General features: G+C 45.7%; 1 protein-coding gene across 6 annotated transcripts in view; it reads right to left on the bottom strand.

Moving 5' to 3' along the window:
- Window positions 1-24,142, bottom strand: part of LOC116949627 (uncharacterized) — a 34,985-nt gene that overhangs the window by 5,120 nt on the left and 5,723 nt on the right. For 5 of the 6 annotated variants that reach the window (XM_076072435.1, XM_076072436.1, XM_076072434.1 and 2 more), the window contains exons 3-17: window positions 23,187-23,227; window positions 21,110-21,937; window positions 19,934-20,062; window positions 19,134-19,331; window positions 18,392-18,532; window positions 17,303-17,548; window positions 14,548-14,719; window positions 12,942-13,114; window positions 12,075-12,203; window positions 10,437-10,531; window positions 9,200-9,411; window positions 8,495-8,740; window positions 6,910-7,022; window positions 4,942-5,115; window positions 164-4,165 (exon numbers count right to left, since the gene is read on the bottom strand). In XM_076072435.1, coding sequence (XP_075928550.1) covers window positions 4,052-4,165; window positions 4,942-5,115; window positions 6,910-7,022; window positions 8,495-8,740; window positions 9,200-9,411; window positions 10,437-10,531; window positions 12,075-12,203; window positions 12,942-13,114; window positions 14,548-14,719; window positions 17,303-17,548; window positions 18,392-18,532; window positions 19,134-19,331; window positions 19,934-20,062; window positions 21,110-21,937; window positions 23,187-23,227 — 3,011 coding nt within the window. In that variant the 3' untranslated portion in view covers window positions 164-4,051. The remainder of the gene's footprint in view (window positions 1-163; window positions 4,166-4,941; window positions 5,116-6,909; window positions 7,023-8,494; window positions 8,741-9,199; window positions 9,412-10,436; window positions 10,532-12,074; window positions 12,204-12,941; window positions 13,115-14,547; window positions 14,720-17,302; window positions 17,549-18,391; window positions 18,533-19,133; window positions 19,332-19,933; window positions 20,063-21,109; window positions 21,938-23,186; window positions 23,228-24,142) is intronic. The other variant, XM_076072439.1, reaches the window with a different exon arrangement.

Here is a 24,142-nt window from a genome sequence, read left to right as displayed (position 1 = left end):
CTTTATGTTTTTTTCAGTTGCACAATAAATAATACACCACTTGAAACAATGCATTCACATGTAGTTCTCCCTGTACTGGTAATGTGAGACATTATTATTCCCATGCCACCTGCATCTCAGAAGTATCAGCGCTCGTCTGAAGACCTTTGAACTTGAGCCTCACCTGAACACTGGAAAAGTGAAAACTCCGCGGTTTTTCTCACTGGCGTCAGCAGCACTGCAGCCCTCATCCAAGTTCAACTTGTGTCCCCTCCACACTGTTTGTGATGCCCTGTATTAATTGTTGCAAATGTAAACAAAAAACTAGTAATTTTTTTATTTATTTCAGTCGTAGTTGAAATGAATACCAATTTGTGAGATGTCAATAGTGGTCTTCCTTTAGAGATCGACTCTCGCCATGGGAATGTGACCTTTCCTCAACTGTCTCTTACTGCTGGTTTGGACATGGACACTTTAACTTTATTATTTAACCTGTGGCAAATGTGGACGAAGCCCATAAGCTCGACACAAGGTCAATATATTTTTTATACCACTGCAGTACAATATCTCACTTCCAATCTCAAGATTATGGAAACACTGCATGTATGCGCCATTCTCTTCTAACGTTAAACTGTATAGCGATATTGCTTCATATTGGAAATAAAATCATGGACTTGCTATTTTGTGTAATTATTCAAATGTAAGGCTCTTTCTTAATGGCTGTATTTAGTCCCTTAGAATTTGGTGTTTTAAACATTTCTGCTCATCTTATTGCATGTTACAGTTTACATTCATGTATAGTATTCCTGAAGCAGCTTGTCTGATGGCCAGTGGTCGAGACTCACGATGCCGTCCGTGGCAGCAACCAAGAGAAGAAACGCTCTCGATCCGACAACCGCGGAAATGGAGCAATTAGATCAGCTCATGTGCATGAGCGAGGTGATGTCTCCATACAGCAGTGGATAGAACATACCTGTCAACCCAAACGGTTTACCCCGTATTCTTGTACAGGGAAATTGAGTTTTCAGGTCCATACGACGTACAGCCGTTTCAATACGGGCAAAAAACAAATGTATTTGTGTTTATCCCTTGTGATGGGACTTTGTAGGATGAACTTTGAGATTTATAAGGGCACGGAGTGACCAATAAGGTCTGAATTAGTCTGTAATAAGGTAGGCACTGATAAGGGGTTGACAGGTATGGTACATAAGTGTAGGTGAAATGTAACCTTTTTATATTTTCTGGAAAATTCTAACCTATAGTTAGATCTAATTGTATAGAGACGCGTGATGAAACTCAATTGTATTTTAATTATGCGACCAAATAGGAGCGGTGGCACAGTGGTTAGGGCACCGTGCTGTACCAGGTGACACGATTTTGCTTTACCGGCCATGGCTAACATCATTGGCAAGTGATATTTCGAACCGGTCCCGATTCTCTGCCCCATTCACAACCCCGCACTGATCAGCGTGATGAATGAAGAATGGTCTAAATCCCCCTCCCCACGACTGACAACACCATATATTGACCAAGGGTTAAACATAATTGTATTCATAGCAAGGGATACGTGCAAAATTCGCGCACTTTATCATACGGCAGGTAATTGAGCCCCATCCGTCTCCACGAACGGAAGTTAAGCACCATACACTTGTTAAATGTTAATCATGCAATCGGACACAATTTATCACGTGAACAGACAATGTATTTAGGTGATTTGACAATGTACGTATTATCTGATCGGACACTAACGTAATCGGACACAATGCACGTATTATGTGATCGAACACTGTGATCAATACACTATTTATGACTAAGAGTTATCAGTTTCAGGTGAGTCTGACCCTTCCGCTACAATAGATTTCAAACTCCAAAATATTGTGAAAGGTAAACAACATGCTTTAGGTGAAAAGTGAGACCAGATTCTTTGTTGTTCAGCAATCTACAGCATATTTAAACGTAATTAATTTTAATTATCGAAATTAAATAACTTACTCTATGCCCTTAATTATCGAGAATATTAAATCATTAAAAGTAATATCTTCACCTATTATAGCGGCTGAGCATAGCAATGCATCGCACACTCTTCAAGCAGAAATTAACTTATATAAAATAGCAGTTTATTTTGTTGTAAATTGAGTAGGCACAAAGAAATTGATCGACATTTAAATTCAGCATATTTGCAAATTTGATCAACATATGCAAATGAAGTTTACAGTGTTTCTAAATGTTTGACAATTATTTTGATAATTATCAAACATTTATAATTGAACATGTTTAATACATGTTGATTTAATGTCATCGATTATCAAAATGAATTATTTTAAAATGTGCAACGTTACATTCTTGATTTGGGAAAATGATTTAATGGTGTAGATAATTCCATTGATGTCGATGAGGGGTTAGATACGTTTATTAAACGTCTAATTTTGAATATTAAAATATCAAATATAGGAACAAATATGCCATAAGTGTGTATCTCATTTTATTTATACGATCAGTTATTTACATTAGCTTAAAAAATGGTAAATAGTGCTCAAAGAGACACGGGGAACATTTCCAGGGTGGGAGATCTGACGTGATTTTATGAAGTAAAATACTGTGGGTTTTTATAAATGCAATTAGATTTTTAAAAAAATAACGATGTTACTTAAACATGGTTCTCAACAAAACATTTAATGATAATAACGTAAACCATGAAAGCACATAAACAGATGCGGTTATGGGGGGGGGGTCATCAGACTTCTGGCAAATATATGGCTAAGTGACCCCCTCCACACTCCACAGCAAAATGCTCGCCACAAATCCTTCTATGTTTATATTCTTATTATTTACCCTCAACCAAGCGACTTTAATGCTTTAGTAGGCGAACATTCCCCTCACATGTTCCGGGCCGAATAAACTTACACGAGTGAGAAACAACCGTCGCCCATGACGAGTTTTGGCGGCAAGGGGATTCAACTCGGTGCGTGATGACGTCACCGCGCACGGCAACTTTCGCGGTGGCTCGCGAGTGCGTGATGACGTCACCGCGCATTACGGCGGGGGGGAGGGGGTGTGCGTGATGCGCGCGCCGTGGGGGTAAGAGGGTGGGGGGGGTCGCAAAGGGGAGGGGGATATAGGGGAGGGGTAGGGGGGTGGGACGTAGAGGGGTGGGGGTAGTGAAGGAGTGGGTGGTGAGAGGGGGGAGGGGCTCTCTGGGAGGGGGGAGGGGCTCCCTGGGGGCGGGGTGGATCTGTCTGGAACGCTCTTCCTTCCCGTAATTAGTAACTGGAGCGATATAGTTTGTTGTACTTCCCCCCCCCAGCATCTCCGATTAGCACGGTTGGCTACGTAAGGTGCGAAAAAAGTTCAACATTCATACAAGTGTCTGGCTACCGTGGGTTTTCCCCCTATTTTCCAATTCTCAGGACCATTTGCATGTATCGACTCGGGTTTGCCCCTAGCATAGTGGCATATAAATTAAATAAGCCACGCGTGATCAACGTCTCTTCTCTAGTGCGTGCATGCGCCGTACAATTTTGTGCCAATTCCCACCAAATGTACTGCACTGTAGTGTGGTGATATTTGAAGTATTTAAATTGTACCCTAATGTGTGTATTTAAAACCTAAACATATTTTACCTATTTTTTTTTCACTGAGCTATGAGCTCTTTTTCAGAAGTGACCTGGCCACACCATGACAGCTCGTCGATGTGGATGATGACACATTGGAATTAATAGTAGCAGCCAAATAATCTAAACTCGTGTTTAGGAATGTGGAGGGATATGGCATAGCAGTGGACTGACAAAGTTTCTGCACAGATGCCCCTACTGGACATCTGTGAAAAAGAGCTTTATAGCTCATCGGATTCCTCGAGTATAAATCAATATTGGGATTCTGATATAATTGTAACGATACTTGCTTTAATACTTCGCGACTGCAATGAAACATGTTTTGGTTGACTACTTACGGTGCGAAATAAGTTTAACATCCATACATAGGAGGTCTAACATCATTGCTGCTACAAGCTCATTGAATTAAAAAAAGCAAAAACATCCTCCCCTTTTTTACGATTCTGTACCAATATCAGAAATCACGGAGTGCTCTCTTTTAATTTGCATAACTCAAACTCTGATTCTTCCTCAGCGCCAGACGCTGATTCCATGGAGCCACTGTCCTCCTCCGAGTTGTCTGTAATCTCCTGGTCCTGCAAGACAAATACCAGAGAATGGGTTAACGTTTCCCACACCTCTGATTAGCATGGTTGGCTACATACGGTGCGAAAGAAGTTCAACATACATCCATTGCCCTCATGTACTGCTCCAAGGTTGAGACTAAGCTGTTGTGTTCTCCTAGAGCAGTGGTGGTAACCCATTGAGACATCACGTTTCTTTTACAAGGCTGACCTGGGTCAGCAAGTGATAGCAGAACGGCGCAATGCAGGACCAACGTACGAGGCTAGGAGATATATGAAGACACATTCCACTACACGACAGAGTTAAACACAATTTTAAATTTAGCGAAACACAAAAACACCAATAACGTCAAAAGCGTATCAAAAACGCACACGGCAAATCTGTATGTATGTTGAACTCCTTTCGTATTGCAAGTAGCTAACCGTGCTAATCGGAGGTGCGGGGGAAAGACAACAAAACTAATTGTGCATGGCCCCAAACAGCCCAAAAGGCCAAGGGACTACAAGAACACACGGTGTGCTGTACTAGTGACGAATTGGCATGTTCTGTTTACGTGACAACCCTTACTATTTGGCTGTGTCGGGTGGTGGCAGGTTTTAACGACACATTTATATATTTACGCGATATAACCCCCCCAAAAAAACCTCTTATGGATAATGGTCAGGAAAGCCTACGTGTTAAACTACAAGAATAAGGTTGTAGTGGTGCCAGCTGAATACTGGCCACCCAGCTACCCCTTTAAAAACGATGTCAGCTATTTTGGTTGCAATTGTGGCAGCCGAGGTACCTCGAGGCCTCCTTCAAAGTCACAGGTCCACTCCTCGATATCCAGCAGCTGCCCCAGCTCTTGCAGTCGAGCCCTGCGGGTGCCCGACTGCCAATCGGGCATGGACGCGGCACGCAACAGCACGTCTTGCCAGTCGGCTTCTCCCACGGTGTGCTCAAACGGAGCCAGAAACACCTGCCAGCAGGCGGATGCCAAGAAAAAAAAAAAATCTGAAATATTTATTTATAATCAGAGGAACCCGATGAGCCGTTAAGCTCTTTTTTTCACAGACGTTCAGTAGAATGAAGCACGCGTGGATCAGAGACGATGCGCAAAGTATTGATGGTCAAGAAAAGAAAGTGGGCATGGACACTTCGCGAGAAGGGATGGCGGCCGGTGGTTGACACTAACGACGGCAGGAGAGGTCGTGCCCGAGAGGACGTCCACCTCGGAGACGAAGCGATGGAATCAGCACGTGTACGGAAGCTAGACTGATCGTTGCATTGCGAGGCTAGCTGAGATTTTTGCATGCTTGGGAGGAGGCCTTCATCCACCAGTAGATTGGACTTTGCCGGATTGTAAAAAAAAAAATTATCGATTCACGTACTGTTTGGTTCTTTCGGTAAAGTCACGTAGGTGTAAAATAAAATAAATTAAATCACGACGTTTCGGGCGCAACACAAGCGTCCGTCATCAGGTGGGACAACCACAGCAAGAAACAATTGCTGAAGTGGGCAAAAGGGCTGCTGCACCAAGAGGCCATATAGGCAAGAGAAGGGGCGGAGGAGCCAGGGAGGAGAGACCGGGAGGGTGGGAGTGTGGGGTAGGGGGAGTGGAGGACACAAGCACGGCAAAAAATGCCGGGGTGGGGAGGGGAAGTGGGCGAGGCTGGGAGTGGGAGGGTTAGGAAACTGGACATGCGGATATGAAGGCAGGCCAAAAGCAGTTATGGTTTTACCTGGTTAATAACATCCTTCCAATGATTGCTCAATCTGAATCCATCTTACCGGTTGAAGTTATGTCTATGTTCAAATATCTGGATGGTGTTGCGCCCAAAACGTCGTGATCTATTTTATTTCTACCCACGTGACTTTACCGAAAGAACCAAAGAGTATGGATCCCTGCAGTCACGAAAACTTAAAATCTAGATCGATTCACATGTTTTTGTTGTATGTATGGTACGTTCCAACAATAAACATACAGCCCGGCATTACAGGTTGTACGCGTCTTTATTTACAGAGCTTATTTTTGAGAGTGTATTGCGTTGGATGAATTGTTTTTAAAATAAACACGCTTGGTGTGGGGAAAGAGGAGGGTGGGAAGTGAATGCCGATTATAATTTAATGTTTCTGATTTCACGACAGTATGTGACCTATATAATGATGGTGCAGTCGTTGGTGCGGTGGCACACTGGTTAGTGTGTGTTGTTACTGTCGCCTGAGAATGTTGATGCGTTGGTTGAACTTGGATGTCAAGAATTTATCCGCCATAGTTGGTTCACCATCATTGTGCATAGTGTAGCAATATTGCAGAAGGAATCAAGACATAGTTAATAAATTCCAAATCTTGCATTCTGGATCGAGTTATTGTCCATCTTTCTGTCGCCATTAAAGCATGTTTAAAAAAAATTCCATATTGGTGTCCTATAAAAAAATATTGAGGGAATTGCATTGGAGAAAAAATTGATCCGAACTCCTCACTCTCTCATATAAAAAATGAGCTAACGTCATTGTTAGGACACTATGCCATGACCTCAGCAAGCTGAGTTGGATGCCCAGCCACGGCTGACACCAGTGCCGAGAGACACATGAACCAACCCTGCCCTTTCCCCACTAACTTCAACAACAAACAACAACCCGAACTGCTGAGCGTGGTGAATGGTGACAAAAACAACTCCCACGACAAACACAGCTTGGGGAAGGCATTCTCATCAAGCAGCGGATTGATAAACGGCGCTATTCAGGTTTTCAGCAATGCACATGGAGTCACCTGTGGAGCGAGGTCTTTGCACAGCTGCAGAGGGATCTGGCAGAGGCAGTCGAGGACAAAGTGGGCGGCCGTGATTGCACCACCCTGCATGCCGCCCGCCGTGTAGAGGTCGACTGCGTTCAGAGTGGGCACAGGACAAGGTGGTCGGGTCAGGCTTCGTCCGTGGGTACACTTCAGGTTTCTTATCTTTTAACATAACAGACATAAGCGAGAGGGCGCTTGGCCAACAGTACACGAAGGGCACTTGGTATTTACCGCAGGGCTTATGGGGAGGTTTAGAGGTTGCCCTTCTGACTCTTGCTGTGCAAAAATAGACATCTCTTAAATATTTATTTAAATTACGAGATTGCCAAGCACTGGCCTAAAAGACAAAAAATGCGAATCGGCCAGAAACGAAAGTACGCTTATCGTTTCCTGAGTTTGAGCAAGGTTATAATGAGAACTTGTGCAAAGGGACGATGGGAGGGAGTTTCAGAGTCGAGAAGTGCGAGAGAATTGGTGTGAACTCACATCACTTGGACAAAAGCATCCACGAAGCAAACGTGCCTTTTTGGAATATTTGAAGAAACGAGCCTCTTTTTTAATAAAGTAAAAATGTATTTTCCTCTGAACCTTATCCCACTTGCCATGCTACTGGCTTCATGCCGTGAGACAATCGGATCTCCCGCAAGTGAGTGTAACTCTCCGTGTGAAAGAATGGCCCGTGTGAGCAGATACCAGAACTGGAATTTATCCAAATTAAACGCACTGCAACCCTTGCAAATTAATAATAGCAAAAAGTTGGGGCATTCATTGCTTACGGAGCTTAGGCCATCATATCTACAATGGAGAATCCGGTTTAATTACAGTCAAACAAATAATCAATCCTTCAATGAATTCATAACTGAATCTCGACAAGTCATAAAATCAACGGGGGGGGGGGGGGTGGGGGGGGGAAATTATTTCACACTTAAATAATACATATATTTTTTTTATTTTACAAGGTAAGGCTTACTGAGCTAAAGAACTCTTTTTTCAGAAACATCCTAGCCAAGTGGCTTATCATGTGGAAATGTATAGTAGACAAATACTCTAAAACCTTGGATTGCGAGTAACTTGGTCTGCGAGTGTTTTGCAAGACGAGCAAAAATTTTAAATATTAATTTTATAAAGGAGCGAGGTCTTGCAACACGAGTAGACGAGTAGTACGTATACGCTTTGTCTGCCGAGCGTCACGTGATCACAACTGATATACAACGAGTGCTTTGATATACGAGTGCTTTGGATTACAAACACGTTTCAGCAACGAATTATGCTCGCAATCCAAGGTTTTACTGTACTCTAAATGCATGTTGACTAAATTTTGTGGGAAAAACCGAAGGACCTGGAGAAAAATCCACACGACCACGGGGAGAGAGACATGCGAACTCCAAATATACAGCAGGTGTCAGGGTTGTGATCATACCCACGCTCTCCTCCATACCAGGCAAGGTAGTTAACATCTTGTCACCGTGACACCCATTATATTTTCAGGCAAAAAGCTCTTTCACCCAAGATGCGAATTTCGACCCGTGTCGTCGCGCGTGCGCTTCCACCCGTTGGGTACCTTTCTCTTCGGCCATGATCGTGAGCACCACTTCTATTCGATTGGCCAGCAGCGCCAGGGGGGCTTCCGAGAGGCCCTGGGCTGCCACCAGCGACACGAGCTGAGCCACCGACACCACGGGGTCGCGGTGGAGGGCGGCTTCCGCAAATTTCTCGGGCGACGGCTCGGCAGCGATACGCAGCAGCAGTCCCGGCTGCAACTCCAGAGCAAGCAGCTCGGAGACCTCGGCCAACACCGCCTTGGTCGCTGCGTGGGACAGAGAACGCATCTCACGGCTTCGCTTCCACCGCCGCCGCCGCCACAGGCAAACAGCTTTCCTCGAGGTAAAGCCCTGAAATTCTCTGCTCACGCCACTGCTAGCGGAAAGGGCTCCAGAAGCTCCAGAGAGCACCCTCCTGAGGATATTTAGGCCTCGTCTTGGAAGAGGTGCGATTGCCTACACTTTACCCCACCACCCAACAATGGAATTGGTAAAGAAGTGCAATGCAAGAACATCCTGAAAGACTCGTTGAAGCTGTCCTGGCTAAAAAAACTAAACTAGCCTCGTTTTCCAAATTGGAATGTTAGATTAAACAACCCTTCCTCAACTTGACATGTCAGAATCTTTATTTATACTGCAGGAATCTGATGAGCTATAAAGCTCTATCGTCACAGATACCTACACGTTCTGAGAAGTGAAAGAAAATGACGACGCCAAACACTTACCCGTGCTTTCTCCCAGCTTGGCTACCTTGCCCGAGCAAACGTTCTCAATAAACTCCTTGAGCGGGCCGTGCTTCTGCTCAAAGAGCAACTCCCAGTGGGACCAGGCGGCCAGGTCCTCCAGGAGGGGGGCAGTCAGCAGGCACTGCAGTGCCCGGTCTGCACCCACGTTCCCCTGCACGCCCACGCCAGCCTGGCTCTTCTGTACATCCCGGCTAGAGGACACCGCACACCCGCCGAAACGTGTTCAGTGTCGTACAAACCACGAAGGTGATAAACGACACAACCTTGTCCCGCAGTCTTTATCTATGCTCAACTTACTTTCCCGCACCTCCAATTCGCACCTGCACCTCCTGTTGGCATGGTCGGCTACGTACGATGCGTAAGAAGATCAACATACATACCTATATATATATGTGTTTGCCCCACGTCAAATGAATGTTTCCATGATAATCGTGGAAGTAAACATTTGATGCAAAGCAAATCATCATAAGCCATGATCACTGCTGAATTAAGGTGTCATGGTGGCGAGATGTTAACTATCTCGCCTGGTACACTGCAGGTCGTGGGTTCCATCCCGACCCTGACGCCTGCTGTATATTTGGAGTTTGCGTGTTCTTCCCGTGGTGGCGTGGATTTTTCTGCAGGTCCTCTGGTTTTTCCCTCCACATTTATAATCAACATGTGTTTAGAGTATTTTGCAGCTGTAAATTTCCACGTAACAAGCCACTCCATTGAGCTATCATTTCTGGCCAGGCCGCTTCTGAAAAAAAAGAGCTAAATAGCTCAGTGGGCCTTACCTGGTAAATAGTTTGTATTTGAATAAAAATGATAACGTTTTGGTTTTAGTGTTTTTTTAAGGCCTTGCCGGGCAGTAGCCATCTCTCACGGTCCAGCGATGTAACAATCCACGTGGCACCTGCCCGTGAGAAGATTTAATGGCTCCATCTTCCTGGTGGTCGTTCTCTCAAGGGCGTTCTCTCCCTTGGCTATGGTTCTCTCACAAGTCTGTCTCGTCCAATCCATTGGCTATTATGCCGTGCCATTTGCATCAATCGCAATTCATCAATAACTCAGGTGCACAATTTGATGCACGCATTGTAGGTACTGGATGAAACAGATTTTAATACATGAATGTATTTATTGATAATTATGCATTTCGGTAAAAATGCATCCAACGTCATTGAATTTTACGATACGCATTTTAACACACAGGCACGAATCGGCATGAACCACCTACCTGCCGTCGCTTCGTGTCATCCCAGGGAAGATGGGCGACTGGCTGGAAGGGTCTTTGAATGGCTCGTCTTGTTGCTGAGGCTCCTTATCCTGGTCCTGCAGCACAGCCAGATGCGATCACACCACGTGGCCCTGGTCAGGAAACCAAATGCCTATCCCACCACAATGCTTCGAAGCTAACGATAAGCCTAAAAAAGAAAACAACTCTCCAACATAGGCATGGAAGAATATTCACTGGGACTCTTCACGAAATGATTAAATAAGATTCTTCGATTGATCGGTTACTCACAACCGAATTAGCCAGATGGCCTGAATCGCCCCCTCGTTTGTAATATTTCTGATGTTCTTATTTAAAATTGTCTGGTTTTTACAAGCTCATTTATATTTCGATTTTGCAATGCCACAATTGACCTCACTCCTTGCAATCGAGGCGATGCTGCTTCACGTCTCTCAATGGCCATATTTAATCTCATGATTAAACAAAGGATACCACAACTCTTGCACATGAGCTGACCTAATCACTCCATCATCGTGGTGGTCATCTCCTTGGGCGCATTCTCCTCCCTCTGGGCTGCCAAACTCATCTAATTTGCATTTACATTTTCCATAATTCATGAAAACAAAACTTATTTTCCATCACACGCGCAACTCGATGCATGTGTAGTGACATCGGGGATGTCATGATATGGTGCCGGGCTGAGAGGGCCAGGGCACGCGATGCACCCTCATCGCATACACCCTGTGGGCGGGTGTAGTGCCAGCCCTAGCGGGGCTTGGTGACCGCTGGATAGCGCGGGCACCACGCGCAGCGTGTGGTGGGGGCTCCCACGAGGGGGAGCGGGAGAGTGTCAGCCCAGGGGCAGGGTTGCCCCGGGCCGTGGCACTCTGGTTGACCCTGCAGACACGTGATCTAGAGTGTCCATAGACAGGCCCCCAGGTGGGGGGACTAGGGGGTGATCACGTGTCCAGGGAGAGCTCTCGAGAGGGATCGAGAGGGAGCTGGAAGGCTCCAGAAGGCGGGCAGGGCCAAGGACGGAGCGACCCCGACCGTAGGGGGACATAAGGCGGGTCACTGAGAGGGACCGGGGTCGCTGCATTCTACAAGCTGAAGTTCCACGTCCACCAGCTGAAGCTCCACGTCCACCAGCTGAAGCTCCACGTCCACCAGCTGAAGTTCCACGTCCACCAGCTGAAGTTCCACGTCCACCAGCTGAAGCCTACATCTCAAGCTGGAAGCTCGGCGTCTTCGAGGCAAACACGTGGTCTCGGACCCGAGTAGAAACCCGACCCTTCGTAGCAGTAACTCCTCTGTATAGAGTAGTTAGCTGGGTGGTCACCGCCCTAGGCTGTATCTGATGAAGGGGCAGTTACCCCTTTGTGTTACGTGTTACAAATAAATGTGTTGCCTCTAAAACGAACAATGTCTGCGACTCAGTTGGACTCACTGCACATGCATCACGAGTGCCATCGTCTATTTGACTGATGAATAAAAGCGTCGTTCGGCTCTTATTGCCTATCCATCGCGCGCTTCATCCAAAGGTTTATAAACCTTTTTTGCTCCACCTGAGGAGAGTTTTACATTACTGGCACGTGTGACGTGCGCAATCGCGCAACGTGCTGGTGATCGATCACCCGTCACCTCGGTGATGTTCAAGTTAACGCACAACGCGTCAAAGTCAATGAGCTGTTTGCCGCTCGAAGAAAATCCGACGTCGTGCGCCTCCGAAGTGTCCAAGCTCAGTGTTGACACCCCGGCCTTTCCCAGCACCTGCAGCGGCAAAGTCAGCAGCACATCGTTGAGCGACAACGAAACGGACATGCGCGGAAATGAAACAACCACTCTACACGCATACACCCCCGCACCTTCTTAACACTTTCCGGCTGCACACAAAGTTCTTTCGACAAATGAACCACAATACCTTGCTGATCTTATCAAGAAGCATAAACCATCACGCAAACTCCAGTTATCCTCGCAGCGGCTTTTGGCTAACCATAAAACAAAGACGGTTACTTCATCACGTGCTTTCAGATGCGCTTCTGCGGCCGTCTGGAATGCTCTTCCTTCTGATATTAGGAAGCTACTGGAGCTATGCACTTTTAAATTTAGATTGAAAACTAATTTCTTTCGAACTTATTTTTGTTGTTAATCCCCCACACCTCCGATTAGCACGGTTGGCTACGTACGGTGCCAATGAAGTTCAACATGCATACTGATACATTTATGCGGAAAGCATTAGCTCTGTCCATTCGACTATCTGTCCATAACAGTGAGGCACTATAGCGCTTATAAATATAATCCACTATGAACCAAACTGTAGTTTTAAAGTTACGTTTCTATTAGGGTAAAAATATGCAAAAACGCAATTTGTTCTGATGGAGAATGAGTGAGCTCCTACAAACCAAAGATTGCCTGGGGGGTTGGTGTTGGGGGGCACATTAAGATTAGCAGATAACTTAATAACAGCCACGGTGACGGAGCTTAAACGATAACGTCCGTGTCACCCGCCTTAGAGTTGCCGTTCAAAAATTCGAGGAAAGAGCCATGGCCCAGGCTGGGGAAGTCGGGAACGTTGAAGCGCTCCGCCAGCTGCTTCTCCGTCTCAGCCAGGTCCCCCAGGCTCAGGGAGGCAGCGGCGCCGGTTCCACCGAGCAGCTCCAGCATCTCATCCCGCACGACGCCTGCCACAGCCCGCGTTGGGCGAGCGAGGGTTAGAGAGTCGTCCGGCAAAAAGGAGGCAGATGTAGAAGGGCAGGTGGCTGTGGTTACGCCTTTCAGGCTGTATAGTAAGCATCTATATTTGGGACACTATTATATTAAATTCTTGAGTATAAAAAATGGGGTTAGGAGCTATTTGACAATGTAAAGGTCTGCTAGCCATTAGAGGGCTTCAGGAGTTATAGTTTTTTGCATTTTTTCTACTCCTCCATTGAAGGACTACAGTGGCTTACTATATGGTCCATAGTTTTGGTTGCCTGGCCATGACCATACTATTGTGGCTTGTCTTTACTTTTCCATTCATGCAGGAGGTGTGCACATCACACTGTTAAATCTTCTGATGCGGCTGACGGTACAGCAGCGTATTCGAGGAATGTCAAAGTCTTGGGCTGCAATATCTGGATCTCGAATGGGGTGTTTATTATGGACATTCACATTGCTCCACTCTGTTCGCCAACGTTTTTCACTTTGGAATACTAACACCTCATTTTCCCACTCTACTACTGAGTCATGCTGGGACCACGTCAAGCCAGCCCAGTGCTGTTCAGGTGGCTTTAGGTTGCGTTTCTACTTCAGAAGTCGAGCCGTGCCACGTGGCGTCCCGCACAATGAACGCGTCGAGTAGTATGTAGATGACGGTGGTGACACTGCGTCTCGGTTGCGTAAAACACTGACGCCACACGTAATGAGAGCATCATAAGCCCTGCGCTGGCTCTGCTCAGAGGTGTCAGTGGAAAAGGGGTAGAAAGGAGCCTTCCCTTACAGGAAATGATGGGGGCAGGGGAGCCAAAGTTGTTTGCACACTGCCTTAAAACTAAACTATATTTTATTTTATCAGGCAAGGCCCACTCAGCTGTATAGCTCTTTTTAAGAAGCGACCTGGCCACAAATGATAGCTCAACGAAGTGGCTTATCATGTGGAAATAGATAGTGTCCAAATACTCTAAAAATCCACGTGACCACGGGGAGAGAGACACGCAAACGCCAAATATACAGCAGGCGTCAGGGTCAGGATCGAACCCACGACCTCCTGTATACCGGGCGATGTAGTTATGAACTGGGTGAGGAGTTTGAATCCTAGCCACGGCTAATATCAATGGTGAGTGGTAACTGAACTGGTCCGGATGCCAATCCCCAACTTTACCAACCTTCACTAACCAGCATTTTGTAATATAATCAAACAATCTCCATGGCTGACATCAAATGAGGAGGCCTTCATCCAGCAGTGGATTGACAAAAGGGAAAACATATTTACGATTTTTACTTCATGCCGACAGCTTCCGTCGTACATGCGTGCATGGCACATGCTGCCGTAGATATCTTTAAATCTCACTTTGGTATTCTTACGATACATTTTAGCAGCTTAAGGATAACAGATAGGAGAATGGGTTCTTACTTTCTGCAAGAGTGGGCTGAATGTCGTCGGCCTTAAGTTTGCAGGAGTTAGAGGACATCTCACTGAGTCCCGGTTGAGAGGGGGTCGCAAGGGAACCTCCACACACGGCGATCTGGAACAGCGTCTTGGCCAAGGGGTCTCCTGCCGCCAGGGACAGGAAGTCCTGAACAGTCTGCAAAGACAAAGATCCCCCATATGATCCTCATGGCAGTACCCCGGGGTACTACATAATAAAAAATAGCCAAGGCAATTATACCTCTGCGACTTATTTAAGCCTCTGTCTGTTCATCCCTCCAGCCCTGTTCTTGCTTCTCTGTCCGTCTTTCCTCTACTTGCCTCTTGTTGTCCCTGTATACATGTATTTCTGCTGCCTTGTACCTCGTATTTGTTCACTCTGTCTATGCTGGTATGTTCAACCCAGAGGATGAACACGAAATTTAGCACTCCTCTGAAATTCGTGGTCCGCCAGGCAAGTGTCTAACTGTGTTGTTGGCCTGACTGGTTTTGCATCACGTAATTTTTTCTTAGGTTTGTTGAATTCTCGTCTCTCATCTTCTTGTTGTATTTACCTCCGTACAGTTTAACGCTCTCTATGTGTTGCGTTGATGTCACCTATTTGTTTTATTTTTTACACCTGATGAAGATCGCTTGTGTTGCGGTCGAAACGTCGTGATTTATTTTAATATAATTTTATTGTATTTCTACATACGTAACTTTACCGAAAAAACCAATGAGTAATCTGGGACACTATTTTATCCAGGGGTGTTACTTAAACTCCGCGACTGAGGTACCAATCAATCCGAATTCAGTGCTACTCCGCGATGTCGAAACGCCAAACATCAGCAGAAAGAATCCGGTATTGAAAAATTCAACTTTGAATAGTGCATCGTGTACAGCTCGTCAAGATGAGTCGATTGTCGCATCGCCAACCATCAACAGACTACAAATTACTGCATCACGGACATTATGCGAGAGCCGGTGTACTATGGTACCCCGGGGTACCACCATAAGGTTCATATAGCCTTTAAACTATGAACTAAACAATATAAAAAAATAATTTTACTAGGTAAGGCCCACTGACCTATATAGCTCATATTATCAGAACCAACCTTGCTACAAATGATAGCTCAATGAAGGGGCTTTTCACGTGGAAATTTATAGCAGCCAAATACTCTAAATGCATGTTTCTAAATGTGGAGGGAAAAACCGGAGGACCCGGAGAAAAAGCCACATGACCACGGGGAGAGAAACATACAAACTTCAAATATACAGCAAGCATCAGGGTCGGGATTGAACCCACCACGTCCTGAATACCAGGCAATTGAGTTAGCATCTCACCACAGCAGACTGTCAAGGCAAGAGCTGGAAGCGAGCACCTATGAAGGCCGGCATGGCACACGAGGGGGTGGATGGTCAGCACCATGCCTGGCCGCCTTTGTCTCCCCAGTGGCGATGTTTATACACCGCACCAGGTACTCGTTTCAGGCTGAGACGACCTAGGGGAGGCCCAGGACCGGTTCAGATAATCGTCACTGGTGTTGGCCGTGAGCGGGAATCGAACTCGAGTCGCTGGGTTTCGTAGCGCAGCGTGCTAACCGTTGCACCACCGCTCCCCCATAGTCTGCTCCCACACGTGCACCACCCACGCATGCAGATGGGTATTTTTGATGGGAGGTCAGGAGGTAGTTATGGTACGGCCTTGCATACACCATCAATTGGAGTTTGGCAACTCCAGTTCTCATGACCCCCCCACATACTGCAGCTTTCCATGATGACCAACCACAAGGTGCATGCATGCGGTTTGCGGTGGATAAATTTTAATATGGAAAGGTGGACCACGGTTAGCAGTGAGGACCTGAGTTGAGAAACACTCATCTGGCTACTGAAATGAGGCATGCTTTGTCCAATGTGACGTTTGTAAAATATTGCTCTTGGTGAAAGGTGGTGCAGTGATTAGCGCACTGCACTATGCACCCGGCCACCTGAGTTTCGATTCCCAGCCACATCAGGTGGTGAGCGAAATCTGATCTGAACTGGTCCAGGGCCTTCATTCAACCAAATAAGCAATGACCAGCATGACAAATTATGGTAAAACCCCCATTACGGCACAGGGAAGGCCTTCATCCAGAAGTGGATTGTCAAAGGCCTGTAATTTATTATTATATCATATCTGTTTCATTTACATTTTAGGCATACATGCTGATCAGCAACCTACCCTCTTTCATAGAATACATTAATGAACTACAATGGCAGTCATGTACAAGCACACGTTAAAGACAACTCGTCATGTTCATCATTAACACTGCCTTATAACAGAATAATATACAATGGTATAACATTGCCGATGACAGACAATGGCCCATACAAGGCAGTGTTCATTTAGATTATTTAGATGAATTGGGTGCTATCAATTTCCACATGATAAGCCACTTCGTTGCGCTATCATTTGTGACCAGGTCCTGAAAAATAAAGCTAATAGCTCAGTGGGCTTTACCTGCTGAAATACAAATAGTTTAGTTTAGCTTTTTTCCTCATTTGCTTACCTTTCCTATACTTTGCACTCCCGTTTTTGTATTGTTTGTTTTTTAAACTATCTGACCTCGTGCCCCGACTGGACATCTGTGAAAAAGAGCTTCATAGCTCATCGGATTTGTCCAGCAATAAATAATAAAGACTCCGATTCTGAAAGTGACAAACATGGCGAGCGTTCTTACCACCACCCCCCCCCACCCCACCATGTTATTCCCCACCTTACCCTCTTTATCTTGTTGCTGAATATCTGATCGGCATTCTTGAAGACTACGTAGAGAAGTTCTGCTGCAGACTGACTGGCATATTGCTGCTTCAGCCTGGCACCTCCATCCCCATCGTCGAACAGGTTGAGAAGGCTCTGCTTCTGCCGCTGGAGCTTGGCCTCCAAGTCCCTGAGAACATCGTGTTCCAGCTGGGCCCGTGCTTGTTCGCGCGCTTCAGTGTCACACCGCTGCACTTTGAAAATCGTCTGTGGGCACGACAAAACCACCGTCTCGACGTGTGTCCAGTTACTGTATATTTGTATTAAAAAAATGTTTTTTTAAATCAATAAATATAACATCGTCAATAGATATTTAACGATATCAGGCAAGCTGGTTATGTACTCTTGGTCGTGGAAGCAGCACGGTAATTCCGAGCTCACACTGGGGTGGGGTTGTGGTTTTTTCCTTTAAAGATTTTTTTTAGTTTTTTTCACTCATTTTATTCCGAGCGCGATATCGAGTGTCATGCCAAGGAAAAACAAAGAATCCATTCGGAAATCTCACAGGGCAGAGCGAGCCCCCATGTGTCTGAGAACAGATGCACAAAAAATGTTCACGTAACTTCTGATAAACCGTTCAAAAGTGGGGGGGGGGGGGCGCACTCTCCCGCACTCCACTATGATTTTTTTGGTGTTTGCTGTATGGCAGTCAAACCAACAATTTCACTCTGAAGAGCCGAAATTTTGCCAAATCAACTGAAACATTTTTTTTGCCACGATTCATTTTTTTGTGCAGTCATTGGTGACCGACCGGGCTGTGGCCATCAACTCCACACCTCCGATTATCCCCGCACTTCCGATTAGCAACGTTGGAGATGTACGGTGCGAAAGAAGTTCACCGTACCTTGTAGGTTATTTATACGGTTTGACGTTATTGGTTAAAATGACAGGCGGCTGAAACCTGCATTCCAACTCAGAACCTAAGCTAGTTCAGCTCAGTGCTCTGCGTTCCCCGAACCGCCCTGCCACCTCTTACGCCGTAGTCGTTGTTTGGTCCATGTAACAATAATGACAAGGATAGGCCGCTGCATTCCGAGGCCGTGCACTTACAGAAATGGCGAGGCCGAGGCTGCTGATGCTGACTCCCAGCTCCTGCACGCTGTTCAGTCTGTATTTGTCCTTCAGGTGCATCATGAATTCGGCCTGATCCACTCGCTGGCCCTGGTTAATCAGCAAGTACGATTGCAGATTCTGCAATACACAACAAGAGACGGGACTCAAAAGTGGTATCATACGACTGCTTTCAGATACGAATGCTCACGTTTAACGGTTGAGTACATAGGGCTATCCCCGTGATAGACACTCCTACTATTACAAAAAATCAAACTTTAACTGGAGTTCTCCTACATGCCTTGTTTACCTGTTAGTTTCTTTATTGCGGGACTTCATCCAGGTTCATGCAGTAGTTTAGTCACAGCGAAGGATCACAAACCAAAAACACCGCTTAGTCCAAGTAAGAAACCTAAAGATTTGCCCCCACCCCTCTTCGTGATTTAATAAATGTGCATAATCAAATTTTATATGCACGGTTTTTATATTGTGTGTGTGTAGTCATTGGTGACCGGGTTGAGCTCATCATGTGGTGGCTACACTTCAGTTCCCGGTGTACTCTACAATCACAGTCAGACGCCCATACATGAACACAAGACCCTTAGCGGTGCCAAGCTTACTCATTTCGAAGGCCCAACGATCCCCAGAACCTGTGATCACTTTCAGGTCCTCTCTCTCTCTTCAATGCCCCGTTACCCACACACCATCGCGCTTAGTTACGGCCTCGAGGGCTGTCCGACACCTTCAGGACGTCCGCGGTGGTGATCTTGGGTATGTCGTCGTCCTTCATCGAGCTCGGCTGTCCGTACTGTGCAGCTACCGCGGGGTGGCGGCAAAGTGGCCCAAGGCCCAGCTCGCGGAAGTCCCCCTTCTTCTGCAGGGCGGCCGCATCCCGGCCCAGCTCGTGCAAAGTGCTGATGCAGCGTATGCTCTTGTAGGCCTGCAGCGGAACACGCCGAGATGCCGCACTCGCAGGCGTATTTTTCGAGGTCGTGGTCATTCCCCACGAAGCGCTCGCCACAAATGAACACCACGATACCCTGCTCATCCCGTCAAGGAGCGTAAACCATCACACGAACCGCGGTCATCGTTGAGCGCTTTCGGATACGCTTCTGTGGTCCTCTGGAATGCTCTTCCAATATTAGGAAGTCACTGGAGCTATTCACCTCCGATTAGCACGGTTGGTTACGTACGGAGTGAAAGAAGTTCAACATGCATACATAGCATGTCATGACGATGCAAATTGGAATTGTTCATCACTGCAGTTATGCATGTTGAGGGAATGATTTCCAGCTTCAAATAAGTTATTTGGGAGAACTATTATTCTTATCCACGTTCATGTGGGAAAATAATATCGCACGTCCTCTTATCCACGATGTTATCCGTGGAATTTGCTCTACTCATCTATTTAAAAAAATGTGGATATACGTAATGATAGTGGTGTGGGTCATTTTAGCTGTTGCACGCTATATTGGGGAGCCTGGTTTAATTAGAGCTGGCTAAAACCCAGTGCACGGCCGCTGGGCTAGAAGAACAACGGACCTTGATGAACGTATGCACCGCCTTGTGGGTTTTCATGAATTCTGCGATGGCAGGGATGTCGTACTCGCTCTTCAGACCCATCGTCGTCACCGACGGCACTTTCAGGCACTTACAAAGCAGTGCGGACACCTATATAAACAAACAAAAACACAGACACCAACTGTGTCTTTCTAGATACAAGAAGTACTTGCACTCTATATGGTGTATCTTACTTTGAAAACACACGGACAGACACGTACCCATCAGATGTATTTGTAAACAGATATTTTAAGGATCTCAGTGGTGCCGACTCACCCCATGAGTCTCGAATATTTAAAGACACTCAATGGTGTTTTTTTTAGTAGACAAAGGTAGAGTGCAGTTTATAAAGTATTACGGCATCACTGCAGTGTCAATGTGGCCCGATTGTTATCAGTAAAACATTAGGCACCGTCCATAATAGAGGTTTTTTTGGGTTAGATCGCATAAATATGTGCCGTTAAACCCGCCACCACCTGACACAGCAAATTATTCAGGGTTGTCACGTAAACAGAACGTGCCAATTCGTCACTAGTACAGCACACCGGTGTGTTGGAGAGCCAAGCCACAACATTTACAATCTCAGTACGACGTTTCGCCAGTAATTACAGCCAGCTTCATCAGGCGACAGCCAGATTTGTGAAGAAGTCCACCTGTTTCGTTCCTTGTATAGAGGCGTAGATGTGGTGACCACACTTCCGCGCTCTTCTTGATCAAAGTGGCGTTGGGGGAGATTACTGAGTCCACGTACATTATGCATGCGCATTATGCGAGCCCATTAATCTTTCCCTTCCTGTCCATTGTGTGTACTAAAATAGCATTACCAACGGTAATACCTATTTAAGTATGGTGGCCTGTATAGGCATGTGCTTGCCACCCAACCCCTCGTGTGCCGTGCTGGCATTCATAACTCGCCACGGATGTTAACTGTGGCCGGAAATGAACCTCCAGTCACAGGATTCGCAGCGCACTAACCAATCTACCAACACTCCACTCCAATAATTATCGGCAAAGAAATGTATTCAACACAGGATGCAGGCCCATTGTGGGCCAGAGAACTCTCATCTTACCTGAAGGACTTTGAGCTAATTGAATTCATGGCATTTTGCAATGCATCAAGCAGCCTTCAACCGTACACAAAATCAGCCCAAATCTTACCACATCTTTGGAGACATGCTGGTCAGTGTCAGCCAAGACAGTCAGGCAGTCCTGTGCAGTCTGGTTGACTCGGCCAATGTCTACAACTGGGACCTGCTTGTTCACGTTCGCCAATACGTCTGCAGTCTTATCTTCGACAGTGCACGTCGGTGGTTTCAAATTTAACCAGTACTGTGTGTTGTTGACAATAGGGGTTTTGTGCGTGATAAACTGCACTGGCTGAGTAATTCCTTGGTTATGCTGAAATGTGGCGATTCTTGGTTTACGAATATACGTGTTGGGTCTCTGTTGATGTTGAATTATAGAGGGCTTTTGATGCTCTCCCACCCCTTCTGATTTATGATGTGGACGACTCTGTTGATGGTCTGCAGTTCCTTTTGGTCTTTGATCTTTTTGGCATGTGTTTTGGTGGTCTGTCGTTTCTCCTTGCCGATGATGATGTGGGCCACTCTTATGTTTCTCTAAAGATCCTCCTTGTCTATAATAAGCCGAGTCAGTCTTCTCTGATCTTAAGAAATCCAGGTTAAGTTTATTTAACTCTGGAATTCCTCCTTGCTTTGGATCACGTGGCCTAGGGTTTTGACATGCTGCCGTCGCTCCTTGTCTAGAGTGATGCGGCCTGGCAGTCTGGTTTTCAGTTGATCCTCCTCCTCCTCCTTGTTTGTATCCAGGTTGGCCGGCTTCAGCCTTTTGGCCTTCTTGCTTTCCTTTATGCTGTTGATTATGTGGGCCGCTATACCTCGGTCCTTCACCCTGTTTCTGATCGTGCTGACCAGATCTCCTGTGTTCTCCCGTGCTTCCCTGCTTTGGATGACGTGTACCACCACTCTGGAATTGAAGGAAACAAATTAAAACTGACATTGTTCCGCGACTGAAGGAAGAGGAGCGAGTTTACAATTTTTATATTTTAAACTCAAAACTCAACATATGTGTCATTAATACTGCGTGGCCTAAAAAGTTAAAGTATATAATAGGAGATGTTTTGAGCAATGGTCTATCTTTGGCGAGATGTTAGCTACCCTTCCAGGTATACAGGAGGTCGTGGGTTCGACCTCGACCGTGAGGCCTGTATATTTGGAGTTTGCGTTTCTCTCTCCCCGTGGTCGTGTGGATTTTTCTCTGGGTTCTCCGGTTTTTCCCTCCACATTTAGAATCAACGTCACCACGCGTTTAGAGTATTTGACTGCTATACATTTCCACGTGATAAGCCGCTTTGTTGAGCTATCATTTGTGGCCAGGTAACTTCTGAAAAAGAGCTATATAATAATGATAATTGTTTTTTACCCTTTTATCTGGCAACAAAACTGACACCTTTTTTACAAGAAGTCATGTTTGCATTGACCACAATACCTGCGGTCGGAATGCAAACAAAAAACACAACTCTGATAATGTATGCACTGTCCTTGAAATTGATTGGTTCACACCCGAGACAGCTTTTTCTTAGAGCCTCGTCTCACATGGTGTTGGACCAGATGACGCCAAAAGGCGCACTGTTTGCATTTCGACCGCAGGTATTGTGGTCAATGCAAACATGCCTCCTTGTAAAAAAAAGTGTCAGTTTTGTTGCCAGATAAAAGGGTAAAAAAACCAATAATCATATTTTGCTACTGGCAAAGGAGGTTCCAATGGTGTAAGAGCTATATAGCTCAGTGGGCCATTGCCTAAAACACCATTTATTATGTTTTCCTTTTAAGGCAATCTTATTGAATAATAATGACAAATGCTCTCACGCCGTGTAACATGGAAAGCCATGACAAAAGGGGCCTGAATCGCACCTGAGATAATGGAAAAACAACTGGGACTCTCTCCCATACTTTACAATGTTTCACCAACACCAGGACACACAGAGGTTTAGAGGAACTCATGACCAGCCGAGGATTACAGGAAAATATTTATATGTGCTCGTTAGTGTATATCTACCCAGTTTAACTGCTGTCGAATAATAATTGCTTTAATAATGAATGATACTCTTATGGATGTTCTTATGAACGCGATGGCAATGTGTATGATGCAAATATTTAAGTGACTCGTGTGTTATGCAAATACAATGGTACGATATTGTGCCAATATTACTTACCCCTGGGCTGGATTTGGGTTTTCCTCTGAAGCTAGACATTCCTAAAACACAAGACACCAGTTAAGGTTAGAAATATTTATTGACGGATTGCCATCTTTGGGCTCCATACCTGCAAGGGCGTGTATGGGCACCGTGCCCTATCTGTGTTTCCTTTGGCACTGTGCTGCTTCTGCTGCTGCTACAAGTTGAATTGTTTGCACACAGCGATTGCAATCTACCTCCAACCGGATTGACCTCTGGAATGCTACCCCGCGTGCTCATGACCCATTTCACCACGGAAGCATCGCCTATCCTTGTGTACACTATACAGTACGTGCACAGTGTTATATGTATTCTGTGCGATGCTGAGCTCTCCTCTCTATCCACTGCTGGATGGGAGCATCGCTGTTTGACCATACTTCACCACGCTGGGGAGCCTTGCAATGCGTTTTAAATTACCATGAGCGCTTAAGTCGATACACATCGGTTGCGTCGACCTAACTCCACCTCTCTGGAGAGGGAGCTACAATGGACACGTCTAGGTTACAAAGCGTTATTATAATCACACAGCACTTACAGCACCAGTTCAGTTTCGTTTATTAGGTATAGTCCTGTGAGCCATTCGGCTCTTGAATCGGGTGCAACCGCAACAAACAAAAACGTGAACAAGAAAACATCTTAAAGTGACTATGCGCAACAGAAAAATCCAGGAAAAAACAGCAAAGTCTTCCAGAAAAAGCACCGCGTATCAATGCTGTGTGTGCAAAAATCCTGGTGGGATGCAAGTCAAACAATAACAACCATAAGACAATTTAGATTCAAGTTATCAGTCTAACTCTGTACTACAACAAACAAATATGGCTAAACCAAAACGTTTTCGAAATCACCAAAATAAAGCTATAAAAACAATGTTAACAGTGATCATAGGAACTGTGATTCACATTTAACAATAAACGATATACATAACATATACGACC

Source organism: Petromyzon marinus, chromosome 37, assembly GCF_048934315.1.
Source record: "Petromyzon marinus isolate PM22_M1 ecotype Great Lakes invasive population chromosome 37, UKy_Petmar_22M1.pri1.0, whole genome shotgun sequence".
In the NCBI taxonomy this organism is placed as follows: domain Eukaryota; kingdom Metazoa; phylum Chordata; class Hyperoartia; order Petromyzontiformes; family Petromyzontidae; genus Petromyzon; species Petromyzon marinus.
Note: the sequence above shows the minus strand (reverse complement) of the source record. Positions and strands in the feature narration are given on the sequence as shown.